Source organism: Solanum verrucosum, unplaced genomic scaffold (assembly GCF_900185275.1).
Source record: "Solanum verrucosum unplaced genomic scaffold, falcon-dt-bn FXZP01000209.1, whole genome shotgun sequence".
Classification (NCBI taxonomy): Eukaryota; Viridiplantae; Streptophyta; class Magnoliopsida; order Solanales; family Solanaceae; genus Solanum; species Solanum verrucosum.
The window spans coordinates 415,019-431,513 of record NW_026020702.1 but is presented as its reverse complement, the minus strand read 5'-3'; the positions used below and the strand labels follow the sequence as shown (position 1 = coordinate 431,513).

General features: G+C 36.5%; 1 protein-coding gene across 2 annotated transcripts; it reads right to left on the bottom strand.

The window, feature by feature from the left end:
• Positions 1–200: 200 nt before the first annotated feature.
• On the bottom strand, positions 201–14,434 carry LOC125812382 (uncharacterized). Of its 2 annotated transcripts, none has more exons than XM_049491886.1 (7): positions 14,166–14,434; positions 13,782–13,958; positions 13,525–13,674; positions 3,094–3,195; positions 2,941–3,011; positions 2,713–2,780; positions 201–498 (listed from the first exon to the last, which is right to left on the bottom strand). In XM_049491886.1, exons 1-7 carry the CDS (start codon positions 14,382–14,384, stop codon positions 266–268), a joined length of 1,020 nt encoding a protein of 339 aa, XP_049347843.1. In that variant the 5' UTR covers positions 14,385–14,434; the 3' UTR covers positions 201–265. The 2 variants fall into 2 exon arrangements, with proteins under 2 accessions (XP_049347843.1, XP_049347844.1); XM_049491887.1 differs by lacking the exon at positions 201–498 and adding an exon at positions 1,835–2,069 and having other exon boundaries at positions 14,166–14,395.
• Between the last annotated feature and the right edge of the window lie 2,061 nt (positions 14,435–16,495).

Here is a 16,495-nt window from a genome sequence, read left to right as displayed (position 1 = left end):
ACAAGTAATACAAAGCAAAGACTTCGTTTTTGTAGTTACTTTTGCAACGTGAAACTTCAGGCTCAGAGCATAGGCTCATCAAAGACCCCAGAAGGAATCATGGTTACTAAACCTGTGGCTTCTTTTGACCGTCTATACATCATGAATGTGTGAATTTACATCGACAACTAGAGATTTCCAAAGAATTCCAGATTCTCCTGGTATATAATACTGCGGCACCTTGTATTTGTTAGTTTACTCTCCAAGTATGTCAACCGCCAATGCATCAGTCAATATCAGAGAGAAGCTGCTTCATTTTCTCATACGTCATAAAGACAATACCAATACTAGGCACAACCTTGTAATATTCAGGCAAAATTCCTCTATATAAACCACGTAGGCCTTCTGTCCGGATAATATGACTGAATGTACCAAACAAACCAGTCTTATAAACACGGGCCCGACCACCTGCTCCTTCCAATTGTATTCGGCGCCTCACAAGATCCAAAGGGAATGTTACTGCAAACGCATCCATAAACATAAACATGAAAATGCTAAAAACATTGACCAGGTTTAAGTAATGAATTGAAAAGCAATTGATCCACTTACGACAATCAATAATATCAAAATGGGAACACCAAAAGTGATTGCCCATTCACTAAACATCAAAATAAATTAGAAGCCAAAACATGTGCCAGTTAGTGTTAAGCTATTAAGTAGGAGAGTCATCATGACGTGTAGGTATGGTGCCTCAGTAGAGCAAAGTGATGCGACTCTAAAAGAAGTGCTCGCTACAGTGGCGCAAGTTTTAGAGGCATGAGATGAGAGCTCCTGTCTGGATTTCTGTTGTACTTGAGAAAAACAATGAAAAAAAATGAAAGGAATCTAAATTACTATCTGCATAAACAGATGGAGAGGCAGTATAACTGTAAACTGTATGCTGCTACGATACAAGAAAAGGTGGAGAGAAAAATAGGTCCTAAATGCCCTTTCGCTTTGCTCCATGAAGGTTCCTCATCTTCTTTCTTGATGATTAAAAATTCCATCAATTTTTGAGTTTTAATTTCTTCTCTTGCGCCCTCATCCTGTAATTGTTCAACTTCTCTCTGTCTGATTTCTTTTCTTCGTGTTCTTCATCATCCTCCCCACTTTGATCTTTCTCCTATTCCTTCTATTCTGCTAGCTCTTCTACAGCTATAGTGTGTGTTTTTGTTCCTCGATTTTTATCAACCGCCTCAGGATAGTTTTGTAGCACTTCTTGCTTTTAAATCACGGGTGCTTGTTCAATGGAACATAAAACCGACTGGGACTACTTCAACTATTTTTATATCCCAATTTGATCTCTCTATCTGTCAATATACAAGTTTCTATTCTTTAGACAGAAATAGCATAATACTGGGATGATGCATCTAATCTGGTAAGATGATAATAATAAAGCATGCTCCACAATGCCGAAGCCTCCTATTCTAAACCAACAGATGCTTAATTGGGACTTCAAATATGCAATGGGAGGGAATGGACTGCAATCATGAACTTCTTATATGTTTTCTCCTTTCACTTTGTTAACTTGTTATTTAGTTGGTGCAATTGACATTCATTTAGTTGCCCAGTGCATTCATGTTATTTCTCTGCTGTCTCTTATCTTTTTTTTTAGGGTTTCTACGAAATACACAGAATTGCCCATATTTTACACACAAAGACCAGCATAAACAGAGGTAATTCTTGACTGGTCCTACAATTGATTTTTGTAACAGAACATTTCAAGCCTAATTGAGAAGCATACCTCAATGAGGAAGCCTCTCACACTTCGATAACTGCAAATACATATGGCTCCCATGCATCCACCATGGTGGAGACAACTGCATGTTTGAAGATGCAAATTATCCAATTAATGAATGAGACGAATACTATATCTGACATTTCGAGCCAGAAACAATAAGTTAGTGTCGAGAAAGACAAGGAAGCAAATTATTTTTTAGGAGTGAACTCTCTTACTAAATTCAAATGCCAGATAAAGGTGCTCGGTCTCAGGCTCTAAGAGTCGGTCCAGCTAGAAACTTAGTGAGGAGCCAGAACCCTAACCTGCCTCTCTGCATCAAAAGCCATGAGACAGCTCCATGCATCGACATCTACATTCAAATACCTGAAATTTTGTCTAAGAGTATACTAGTTAAGGGTAAGGCCTAATACTGTATATGTAAAATAAAGGTAGTGCCCCACCAATTTTGCGCTGGAGAAACAACTTATTGACCACAATGTCAGCTTTTCTATTTCTTAATCTATTTTGTAAAGAATATATAGAATCACAATTAAATATTCCATTTGTTTTGATGTGGAGAGCTAACACAACACATGTATCAAAGAGAAGTATAATATAGAAAAAGTTTCATATAAGGTGCCAGACTGCCAGGAGACATAGCCCAGAGGAAGATAAACAAGTCTTTTCTTTGCCCCAACACATATGGAATAGGAAGCATGTAGAAATTGAAAGCTTTGGCAATATAGATATGTCTCCATGTAGTAACCAGACTTTGAGATCAAAAAATTCAGAGGCAACAACACACTAAAAGAATGCGGTGATCAACACCCAACAAGCTGGGGGATATTAGACAAAATTCAAGAAATATAGTTAAGACAATACTTTTCCTCATCACTATTTCCCTGTATAGAAATCAAAACATAATTGGAAGCTCAAAATTTCTACCACGTTTCATGTTACATCAGATTACTAACCTGTTGATGACGCAACACCTGAAAGACTTCCACAAGCAAGGCTGACCAAGACAGTTGAATCATCTGGTCTGATATCAAGAAGTGTGTTAATATAATTCTATCTAGAGGTTAATACAAAAGGAACAAACTTGAGAACTAACCAGTGAATAGCAGCAGATTTCATGGATAATGATCAAGAAAAAAATGATAAAAGAGAGAACAGGCGGTACCACTCTTATCGAATATTACCTATGAGACTGCCAGTACGATCTCACAGTGTCATAAACAGAAAAGCTGATTGCCAAATTCGGGCCTACCCCCTTCATGATATTGAGATATTCATTCAGCATAAAACAGGAAACACTATTCAACAGAGAGAATCTTAAGGACAGGAAGAGATACCAATAGAGTAGCACCCATTCCTTTATATAGGCCGGCTATCCCTTCTTCCCTACTGATGGTTTGTAATGCATGCCATATGCCTCTGTAATATATTACATTTGTCTGCAGAACTCAAAATGAGCAAAAGAATAAAATACAGGACATAGCTTAAAGGATATAGAGCAACCCGAGCTATTTGAAAAAATAACCAAACTGGGCAATGATAATTTGTGTAACTAAACTATGTAAGAATAAACCCCTTCAACATTTTTGCAATTTATGTACAGCTCATTTACTAGTGAATAATTAAAGAAAAGAGCTTCCTAAAGCTAACATCTGATCTATGTAAAAAGTATCTATTAAACAAGTGTTGTCAACGGCTCACCTAACGCGTTTAAACCGTAAAACCAGTTGGAAAACAGACCAAGTTCATGTTTCGCTTAGTGGGCATATCAGCGAATCCACCAAGGCTCTAAGGCACATGTTTCATTGCCAATGGGCATAATCTTTGAAGAGATAACTCTAAACAATAAATATCATTTTATTGATTTTAGAATAAGTAAAAGTAAGATTGAATGCATGCACTGCCAGTTTAGTCAAGATGAGGAAAGTGATGTTGAGGTGAAAGTAGACGGAATTGTGGACATAAATGCAAACAACTCTTAGATATCTAAGCTCATTGTTACAGATGAAAATGTTACACATAAAATTGCCCCTAGGGTTTTGGTCCAGTAGTAAGAGCGCAACTCATAATGTGAGGGTTGGCCACACGTCTTGAGTTCAAATCAAGTCTTGCCGCAGACAAAGGCCTGCTATTTAAATGGAAAAGGGTACATGGGTGGGTCCATTAACTATCGAGTTTCGAATGTGCACCACTGACACTCGAGGATTTCTCAATTGTCATGAATAAATCAAAATCAAATGGTTTGAATAGCGAAGTGCTGCCAAGATGTCTAGCAAAGTGAAAGATAATCTCTATATTAGCTACAAACAAACAAATCTATGAGTGAATGTTGGGCAAACTAAAGCCAAATACATCACAAGATGAGTGTCACATCGATGTGGTATGATAAGACAAATGTGCGGTCGTACAAAGATTCTACACGATTAAAAATGACCAAATTTTCCGGAAAAGGTACAAATAACACACATTGAGGATGAAATAATAGAATGTCACTTGAGAAGATTTGATCATGTCCGGCATCAATCTAGAGATATATTGATCCATGGATATTAAAAAGAGACGAGGTAGACCTAACATTACATGGGAGGTAGTTATCTAGATAGATCTAAAATTTCTTGAAATCATAAACTTGGCAAAATATATGGGTCTTGCTAAACTACATACATGTAATAGATTAGCAATATACGCATTTTTTAAACTAAATTGCCCTTGCACCTAACTTAAATATTGGGACTTTAAAAAGTAGTTTGATATTCAAATATTGACCTAATAACATTTTTTATTATGAACCAATTTGATCCTCACCCCTCCACTGCCCACATAGTTAACTTAGAAACAAAACAAACTACCATAAAGAAGAGAAAAAGAAGAGCAAAAGGAAAAATCTTTTTTTTTCATTATCAAAAGAAAAATTTCAACAAAATAAATATTACTTGGTTGATAACAATGTTACTTAACCAACTAGTAGGGACAATTCTCCATCTATCTCTGTTTTTGCCTGCACACCAGCTTCCTCCCAGCTATAGATTGCTTTAGTATTCTTTCCATGCGTAGTCCATGAGATGCCTTTGAGATTTAAGAAAATCTTCCATAGTTGTCAGTGACTTTGCAATGAAGAAATAGGTCGTTAACTGTCTCAGCATTTTCCCCAAAGAAAAACCTAGGACAAAGTGGTATCCCTCTCCTCATCAGATTGTCGTGGGTGAGAGTTGCTTCCTTGATTAGCAACTAGATAAAGCAGGCAACTTTGTGCGGGATTCTGTTTTCTCCGATGCCTCTCCATGACCAGTTGTATGTGCACTGAGGTGTTCGATTCATCCACATGTAACCAGTGCTTACTTTGCACAGACCCTTCTTACTACCTTTCCACTTTAAGATATCTTGACCTACCTCAAGTCCATTGAATTGTTCGATGATACTGAAGAAATTTATTATTCTTTGGATCTCACAGTCATTTAATTGTCTTCTAAAGTTGAAGCTTCATCCACGGGGTATCCAAAATCCTGCAACAGTCTTTTGTTGATGAGAGACTAATGCATAAATATCTAGGAACAAATTTTCCAGTCTTCCTGCCTCATGCCATTCAAATTTCCAAAAACCAGTTCTAGCCCCATTTACCAATATAATCTTAATGTTGGTTTTCAATTTACTCGAGTTATAGCCCTATTTACCACTCTAATCTGAATGTTGGTTTTCAATTTACTCGATAGTGTTCTGATAGAACCTACAAACTAATATCATAGGGTGTCGTTATTTCTTTAGTCATCCAGTGGTCTTCCTTATCATACTTGGCATTAATAACATTCCTCCATCGAGCCTGGTTCTAATTACTATACTTCCATAACCACTTCATCCGAAGGGCCTTGCTTTGGAATTTCAAGTTCTTGATTCTCAACCCCCTTGTCTTTTCCCAGTTATCATTGCTTCCCATTTGACCAGATTATAACTCTTCATTTCATTGTTTTCTTTCTAGAGAAACCTCCTCCTCACCTTGTCCAATCTCTTGATAACCCCAGTTGGAATGGGAAAACAGACATCATGTAGGTTAGGACTAAATAAAGGATTGAGTTGATGAGACTTAGTTTGCCTCCCCCGGAGAGATATTGAGTCTCCCATCTAGCCAATTTCTTTTCTCACCTTTCAATTACACTATTCCATATTTCAATTGATTGTTAATTTGCTCCCCATGTCATCCCTTGAAGAATGGTGGGTAGATTCCTCAATTCCCCACCTAGGATTGCATTCAAAATCTCCATGTTTTGCACTACATTAACAGGAAACTATTCCCCCAATTAATGTGCAACCCAGAAATCCCTTCAAAAAGTACCAAAATCACCCTCAAGGTCTTGAGTTGACCCTCTTCAAACATCACATAGTATGAGAGTATCATCCACATATTGCAAGTGAGTTATCTTTAGGTTTTTTTGTCCAATTTTGGCCACATCAAATCCTCTAAGCCACCCATTCATGTTTGATATTTTGATCATGCTATCAAGACCCTTCATAGTTATTAAGAAGAGAAAGGGTGGCAAAGGATCTCTTTGACTTAAACCCCTTTGTGCACTGAAAATATAACGTCAGTGAGCCATTGATAAGCACTAAAAATCTCACAATCGAGATGCAGTGTTTGACCCATTCTATCCACTTCTTACCAAAACCTATTCTTTTCACAGAATCCAATAAGTACTCCCATTTAACATGGACATATGCCTTCATTATGTCTCGCTTACACATGATTTCAGGTTTTTTCTAGTTGGTCGAGAGTCCACAACTTCATTAGCTATTATCATTGCATCCATGATGATGAATGTCATTTGTTGTGGATCAATCAACTTGGCTATCATAACTTTCAATCTTTCTATCAATACTTAAGCAAATAACTTGTATATACTGCCTATCAAACTTATTGGTGTAAAATCCCTCAACTATTTGGCTCCTCTTCTTTGGAATAAGAGTTATGAAAGTGGCATTATGACTACTTTCGAATATTTTGTGTTCATGGAAACTCTGAAAGGCCAGCATGATGTCTTGCTTTTAGTATATCCCAACATTTCATGAAGCAACCCATTATGAACCATATGGGCCCGGTACTTTGACTAATACACATCGTTTAAGACATCTCAAAACTTCACACTCCTCAATAACCCCTTATAGCATCTCTTTTTCCTCATCTTTTAGTCCAGAACATTTAAGAACCAAATAAGTTGGGTCTCTAGCTTATGGTTTCAAAATACAACTTTCTGTAATATTCCACAATTTCCACTTCAATTTTTCCTGGATCTTAAGATAATTATCCCTCAATCATGTGTTGGTCAATGTTATTGTACATTTATTGTGCATTTGCTATATACTGAAAAACATTAGTGTTTCTATCACTCTTTTAGCCACAATGACTTTGACTTTTGTCTCCAAGATATTTCTTCATTTTTAATAAATTCCTCGTACTCTAGTAGACTTGTTGCCCTCCTTTTTGTCTCCTCTTTTGTCAGCCTTGTTTCTTCTATCATAGTGCCAAACTCTACTACTTCCATTCTCCGCCTTCAAAAAAAGCTGAAAGAGCTCCTCCATTCCTTAATTCTATCATTGAATCCTTTTGTGCCAAGCCACCAATTTTCAAATTAAAGTAGCTTTTGTTCTTGTTCCATGCTCCCCCTTGTAAGACATTAGGTGAGTTATCATATCAATCCTAGAGGCTATCCTCCGGGTATTCCTTTTGAACAAACTATAATTGCAGCTTCAAGTTGTATATCAATCAGCTTAACTTTTCAATGACATCAGAGAATTTTCTCATACCCCTTGATCTTCTTAGACAATTTCTCTTTTCAGCTTCAACTTTGCTAGTATGTGTGGCCACATTAAAATCAACACATACTATACAAGGACCTTATTGCCCCTGTCTCCTCCTATATTAAACTTCTTTCTATGCAAGAGTTGGGAGCATATACCCCAATGATATGACGAGAGAAGTCTTGCAATTATCCCTCAAATTTGCAAGTTAACAAGTAAGCACCTATTTTTAGGATTTCTCCCTTCCATTCCTGATAGTCCTATAGCAATAGTATAACCCCTCCGGTGCTTCTAACTTTTAAGCAAGCAAATCTAACCCACCTCAAACTTGTTTCACCTCTTCAAATAAATTCCCCTCAAATTTAGTTGCAAGAATTTAGTTTCTTGCGGACAAATAATAGGTGCATTCCATTCTATTATTGAACTCTTGACCAATCTTCTTTTATTCCTGCTGCTTAACCCCCTAACATTCTATGAGAGTACATTGAAATTCATCAATTATTGCTTGTTTCAGTTCTCCCCTTCTATTCCCATTGGTTTTGAATTTGACATTGAGAGATACAAGACTTTTCAACTCTGAGAGCTTCTAAATCTTCTATTCTTACCAAAATTATCATTCTCCATTCTTCTTGTTTGCCTAGAACTATCCACCTGTAGAAGTAAGATTCTTCTTCATGGATATGGAAATTTGCTCCCAGTTCGATTATATTCTGCTTCACCCATAATGATGTTTCCCTTTCCTTGCATATTATTGATTGTTGTCGTTGGTGTTGCACTGGTTTTGCCTCCTCAATCTCCCATTCCCCCACTATAGCAAGTGAGTTTCTCCCCCCTACCTTAATAAATCTATTTTCGATATTATTGGTTTCCTTCTCCTCCACCAATGTTGGTTGTTTCTTTTAATTGCTTCTCAACTTCTACCATTACTTCTCCTAACACGTTCATTGTCTCCCTCTCCTCAATTATCAATCAATTTCTAATCTACATGGTTGTTGGCTTTGTTCCTGGAGATATCGAACTTTGGAGTTTCGATAGAGACGTCTCAATTTTGTTCCAAAGCATTGTTGTTGTTGTTTAAGTCATTAAAAATGACTTGGCTTGAGAAATCAAGGCCACCTCTTCTTGAAATTGTGGGCTCTTTATTGGGCTTCAAAAATTGGCCCAATTTTTCAATTTTATTTATATTGGTCACATGCTTCTCATATGCTCCTCTTTACTCTCCTAAACATTGTGACAATTTTTGGATTGATGCCTTCCTCGTATAATGTTGTTGGCAGATCCCTAGAAAAGTGGGATTATGGTACTTCACAATAGTAGGAATAATCTATTATCCTCTCGATAATAGGATTAACTGGGTCCTTGTCTATCGTTTCTTCTCCTGCTACTCTTTAGTCCATTTTTACTTTTCGACTAGATCAAAAGATAGTACTTGATACCATTTCTGGATATCGCCACTTCTTTAGGTATACTCTTCTTGTCGTTGGAAACCAAGATTCTAGCCCGTTTCATGTGGTTCTCAGCTTTGTTTCTTCTTCATTGGCCACCCATCCCCTACATAGGTTTCCAATTGCTTGGAAGAGTGTTTGTCACCATAGATGCGGAGGGATTTCGACAATTTTGAACCAAGTTGTGATGGACATCGTATTATTAGGTACACAACCTACCATTAGGTTCACACCACTCCAGGCTTAAAGTTCAATTCTTCCAACTACACTACAAGGTTTTGCTCAAGCATGTGCTTGTTGGGGAATTCAAAAAGGGTGATACATTTCATAAATTTTCACCTCGAAAGCCTTCTTCTAGAGCATGGTCGACCATCTTCTTATCTTTGTTAGGAATGATTTTTCTTTACTCCTTCCTTCTAGTTGCCCTTCCAGACACCTCTTCAAAACGAGTATCTTAGCTATCTTTTTGAATCTCAACTTGAATGTTTCCCTCCTTGTTTTGATGTCTACATCTCGTGCATTTTTGGACTACCATTTACCATCACGTACAACTCTCGTGTCAGGGTAGTTTGCATCCATAACTCTAGTGGGCCTATTAATTCCATTCTTTTAGGGTAGATAATGAGATTCTTAATCTTAAATGCAAAGTCTAGCCATCCAACATTAATGGCCAACTCTGGGATAACTAGGACAAATCTCCCATATTATTAATAGTTACAATGCTTATAAACCTCCCATGTTCATTGTACTTTCTTGTGCAAAAATGTTGAACCCCTTTCTTTGCATTTTTCACCTTCTGGTCTTCTTATGGTAGCCAGAAGCTTCTCTTAGAATGGCACAAATCCACTCCATAATTTTGTGGCTCATGGCGAATCTCCTCTTCATCTTAAGGCTTCTCTCTACCCAATTCATACCACTCTACATTCTTAAAATTCTATCTTGTAATATCAAACGACTTAAATCCTACACTGAAATAGATAACTCAAGTTAGATAAGAAAAGAAGGTTGGGAACTCCGGCAGAAACCTAGTGGAGAGAAAGACCCCCCCCCCCTCTCCCCAAGGAAGTAGGAGAGAGTGTTTTGGAGAATGTGCCTGAGAGCTTTTTTTATGTGATGAGTTTCCAACTACCTAGATAAGAATGAACTATACATATTTTTAAAACACTTTCTTCCTTAAAACTAGCTCTTTGTTAGAGCTTAAAGTTTCAGCAGACCTTAGAATTTATCTTTCATGCGTATTTCTCCACTAATAACCTATGTTGCGCGGACTCTTCATTTTTGAAGGCGAACCCGTCTCGACGCGACACTGGTGCGGGTGCGGGTGCGGGGTGCGTGTCGGATTCGGTCAATCCGATCCGGACACTTTGACCAAAGCGAGAAAAAAATTTGGGGAAAAAGAGATCAGTTTCCGGCGACCTCTTTAGAGAGGCGGCGGAGCTGTAAGAAGCTTGAAAAAGTAAAAAGAAAGAAGAAAGAGGAGTTTTTTCTTCATTGAAAAAGTAAAGAGAAGAAGAAAGAGGAGGAGTTTTTTCTTGAAAAAGTACAGGAAGTACAGCTTTTTTATTTTTTTGAAAAAGTAAAGTCTTTTCAACTTTTCAACTTTTCTTGAAAAAGAAAACTAAAGGCTAAGGGTTTCTCTAGATAAGTGTGTCCTTTTTTATTTATAAAATAAATTAATACTTTCAATGTTTATTATATTCTCTCTTTTCTTTAACAATTATACTCCTTTTATTTTGTATGTAATTATACCAAAATATGCAATTCATTATTAAATATATTTCATAAATATTTTTAATAATATTTTATTATATATATATATATCCACTTATTTGATTATACTAGATATATTATTATTGTTGTTATTGATATAATTTATTTTTCGAGGTACGCTAAAAATAATAAGCAATTATACCATGTATATATAATATATTACACCTTATATTATATATACCATGTATACCAATTAGCCGTATCCCCGCACCCGTATCCATACTCGGATTCGCACCCCCGAATCTTAAAATTTAAATTTTGCCGAATCCGACTCTCGGATTCGCATCCGTCTCGGATACCCGCACCCGAGTCCGAGCAACTTAGCTAATAACACTAATTATTGAAGCTCAAGAAAAAATTGCTACATTCCATTCACAACACTAGTCGTAATCCACACTCCATTCCCAATGCCTTTCCCCTGTCACCTAGGAAATGAGCATTGATGGAACATAATCAAAACAATCAGATTGAAAAAATGTGTTAGAACTCAACCAAGGACAAAACCTTGTATTTTGGTTGGGAAGAGGGTAGAAGGCAGAATGATAATCCTTGAAGTTTTGAACCAGTGGAGTGGGGCCGAAAGCCAAGTCAAAATTTCTATGGATTAAAAAAAAGTAAAAAAAAAAGAAGGCTAAATACATAAAGGGGCCCCTAAACTTGTTTGATGTTGGCATTTTGACACTTGAACTAGGACTAGTACCTATAGAACACTTCATGTAGCACAAAATCGTTCCTATTAAACAAATTTAAAAAATTCAAACCAGATCTAGTGTGTGAGCTTCACTCTCATTTGAAGTGGCAAACCAAGCTAATTAAAAAAATACAAATTAGTGAAAAAAGAGATACATAAGATATTAGAAACAAAATGGTCAAAACCTGACCCAAAAAATACAAGAACTAAAAGGGTGAGGTGGTGACCAGAGAAGAGATGGCTACAACCAAATCTAGAGAATGAAAAGAAGCTGGTGGTGTTGGTGACAACAGCTAAATCTGAAGAATAAAAAGTAGAAAATGGTAGACAAGAAAATAGAATGGCAGTGGGTTGATGAACAGAACTAAAAAGAAAGAAGGATAGAAGGGCATTTGGTACTGTTGGTACAAGCCAACGCGCCTGCCCATAGGACCAAGGTTTGATCCCAGCTAGAATCCCATTTTATTGTTTTGTCATCAAAAAAAGAACTGAAAAGGAAGAAGGTTGTGGCACCAATTGAATATGAAGACCACACAGGGCAACCCTATGCACAATGCATCTGCTTTAGCAAAGTCCGAGGAAGGGTAGCACCCCAAGGAATGTGATGTAGACAACTTACCATAATGCAAGCATTATTGGCCGCTTTCACGGCTTGAATCCATTTTATTGTTTTGTCATCAAAAAAAGAACTGAAAAGGAAGAAGGTTGTGGCACCAATTGAATATGAAGACCACACAGGGCAACCCTATGCACCATGCATCTGCTTTAGCAAAGTCCAAGGAAGGGTAGCACCCCAAGGAATGTGATGTAGACAACTTACCCTAATGCAAGCATTATTGGCCGCTTTCACGGCTTGAATCCATGACCTATAGGTCAGACCCCTTGAATCTAAAGAAGACTTCTAGTAACAACTCTACATCAGTTGTTCGATCAATATTTGTTAGGGAAACATGAACAATAATGACCTCAATTGCAAGACAAGAATCATCAAGAACTGCCACTTCAACTGGAGCAGAACTCCAGCTGCAAGAAGTCATATATCCTTGGGATATTCCACTCTTGTTAGTGGACAAAATGGGGTAGTGCACACTCTAGAAAATGGTCAAATAGTTGCCACCATTAGTGAGAATATGGGAAGTGCAAGGACTACACAAATCATTCATGATGCAGAGAAACTATTAACAATGACATTGGAGAATTCTTGTGCACCTTCAACAATCTTTTGACCCTAAGATATTTAGCTTGACATTTAACTTCCTTTAGAAAATTCTTGAGATATTAATAGGGTCGTTGATGATCCTTGAAGTATTCTAAATCATGTTTCTTTGAAGTGGAATAAAGGAATTGAAGTGATGGTGTACTAGTTTTTGGTGGTGGATGAAGCTGTGAGGAGGTGGTGGCAGAAGAGAGTTAGAAGGAGAGTTTTTTCTTTTTATTTAAAAAAAGAACTTCATGTGCTCAGCATTTATAGAACAAACAATGTGTCATGTGCCAGGTACAAATCTTGAGTGGTATAGGTGTTCAATAGTTACTAGTCTTAGTTTAAGTATCAAAATGAAAATATTCGACAAGTTTAGGTGTGGCCTCTTAGGTATTTAGCAAAATAGAAATAGGAGAAAAAATTCATTGTTGGAGTCTACTGGATCATGCCTGAACATATGGCAGATTTGCTTAGCTGTTGGATAGGCGAGGAGGAAGCAAGAGCCGGAAAAGATGGTGGAGGACAGTCTCAGCTTGCATCTAGTGGAACATTTGGAAGGAGAGGAACTAGGGGATCTTTGAAGGAAAAGAATGCACTATACAGAAGATTAAGTGGAAAGTTGTTACTTCACTAGGTTTTTGGTGTAAAGAACAAAATATAGAAGAGGAAATCCAACCAGTGGATTTAATAGGATCTTTGTAAGTATCTTTCCTCGTACACCAATTAAAAGTAGCGTTTTTAATATTATTTTCCAAGGCATTGTGGATAATACATTAATTGGCAAATCAAAAGATGGTTCCAAAACAAAAATTGTTACTGAATCCAAATCAAATTTCCATGAATTAAATCAAAACGCCATCAGAACTCCACTCACCTGAGCAGCAAGGCGTGTCCTAACAAGATCCAAAGGGTATGTAACAGAAGCAGCAGTTATTCCAGCCAAACCACCACCTACAAGTCGTATACAAAGGTCTGCAGTTATATTCTCTCCCTGGCTTTCAATTCCCAAAATCAACTGCAACATCTGTTGCATTTAATATGAAGAAAAAGCAAACATTTAGACTGATGAGATACGGAAATTATTGGCACTAATATTTTGAAATACAGAATTCACAGAACGTTTGTACCAACATTCTTGTAGCGTTCAAATGCATAAAAGCTGATAGAGGAATATGGAAGCCGATGAGCAATTGTGACCAAATTACCCTTCCAAAATGCCCTAAATCCTTCTTCACGTACAATACGTGAAGCCTCTTGCCATATACTAGCCTTTTTTAAACTAGCAGCATTCGCGTGCATTCCTTGTAGCTGTTACCGGCCAAAGATACAGAGGAAAATGGGCATAAGCTTCTACAGGTTTCTCTATGTATGACTCCATTACTTACTAATGAATTCAATAAAAATCAAATCGGAAGGATAAAAGATGATAGATGTCTTCTGCATATAACAGCGAAACCAAGTTTCACTTGATATTAGAATAATGAACCTCGAATCTCATCATGTAAAAATTAGAACCTGAAAGAGAATAGTAAGTCTCGCTAGAGGCGCAGTGCATGTCTTGCTGATGGCACCAGCAACACCACCGGCGAGAAGCTGAGGAACCGTTCCGATCTGAGACTGGTGACGGTGCTGAGTAATCAATTTCCGAGATGGTCCGCCGTCCACAACCACTGCTCCACCGGCAGCGCTTCCTCCTCCATCCATCACTACTCCTACCCTGGCTTCAGTCTGCATCGCACTCAAGCTATTGGTTTACGTCGATTGTTTTGCTACCGTGGTTTGAACTCAAGCCGACTGGCATATCTTAACTTTGTTTTTCCCAATAAACCCAATTACTTATCCACCCACCTTAACGTGCTCTAAGCTAATCCTTTTACCGCCTCTCACTTTACCGGATGTATATACGAAGTCAATACATACATGTCATATGTTCAAATTTATAGTTCATTGGCTTAAGTCATATGCAGTTCCTTAAAATTGTCCACATATTTCATTTAAACCCCTCAACCTATATTTGTTCCTATTGAACACTTTAACCTTAAGAAATAAATATCTATTTAACATAAAATGACAATCAGTTAAAATATTAAGACGCGTGTATTTCAAATGCTTGTACATAATAAACATACCAATAAAATGATGACACGTGGCATTGGATCCAACTTTTTAAAAAGATCTATTTAAATAATCCAAAATGTTTTTTTTAAGAAAATAAAATTTATTCTTTTGAATTACTCTCCCCACCCCGCGTCTTCTTCTTCAAAACCCATATCCCCTCTTTCATCGCCCTTCTATTGGCGCCGACGCCAGCACCGGCAGCCCAGTAAACCATCATCCGACCTCTTCCTTCTCCACCATTGATCAACTCACATCTTTTTTTTCCTCCATCGAATCTTACTCCTTTCATCAACGTCGGCAATACACCATTTACCCAAGCTAAATACCTATTCTTTTTCATTTTAATAGCATCAAAACCTTCTATTCATTGCCTTTATCTTCTTCCCATTTGTAATTATTTATCACAATTATAACAGATAATAACAAACTTTTATCCGAAAAAATTAATTCATATTTATTTCACCAAATTAAATGGAGTTTTGCTGAAATATTGAATATGCAGATCTACATAAAAAATAATAAAAAGGGAAAAAGAAGAAGAAGAAGAAGAAGAAGAAGAAGAAGAAGAAGAAGAAGAATTGGAGACTGTGAGAGAAATAGATAGGTGGAGGGGGTGGGGTGGGGTGTGTATGTATAAAAAAGATTATGGAAATGGTAGATGAGAATGGCAGAGGGAGCGGGGAAGAAGACTTCCTTTTCAAAAGAATTTTTTTTTCTTTTTTATTAATTTTTGTATATAAATCAGTAAAAAAAGAAAAAAAATTATTTCAATAGTTTGACACGCCCAAAAAGAGTGTAGTACACGTTTTTTGACATGTCATCATTTTGTGTTTAATAGAAATGACTTTTGAACTACTAAAGTGTTCAATAGGAACAAAGATAGGTTGAGGTGTTCAAATGAAATATGCAGACAACTTCAAGGGGTCGCATATAACTTAAGCCTAGTTCATTTTACTTAATCATAATTAATTAACATGTATTTTACTTCATTAAATCACGTAATAATGAAAATTGCATTATTTTGGTGTATACATCCGATGTGGATAAGTTTTTTTCCATCATTTCCTCCCTATTTAAATTTGTTTGTGTCATTTTAATTTGATACATAATTCAAAAGGAAAAAAAATTGATTATTAATTTTATTGGCATTAAACGAAAAAATATGTATGATTAATGTAATAAACTATCATTTAATTATGTGATTTTAAACATGTCATAATGAAAAGTTAAAATATAAAATTGTCAGAAATAGGGGATGACATTTTTTTAATAAATAAATCGAAAGAAAGCAAGACAAACAAATAAAAATTAAAAATAATATATATATATATTAATATTCAAAATACATCGATTTCCAAATGTCCAAAAAAGAGCACATTCATGACAAGTACCTAAGGGGATTGACTCAAGGAGTCATTACAAATGAGTTTATTGGTATTTAGGTATCATTGTTTACCTTTAATGAATGTCTTAAACTTAATCATTCAGATTTCAGTCATGGAGTCTATTTATTTTCAACGATCTAAATTGTAATCATTCAGATATGAATTATCAAGTGTGTTTGTTTTTCTTAATTCACAACCACTTAATGAGTCTCAATAGGTTTCAATGATTAAGATGTATAACAAAGTCTTTATATCATTAAAGTCACGCCCTGAACCTACACTCTAGGCAAACCAACACACAGAACCATTGCCGGTCCTAATTGAACTCTTTGTCTGGCTTAT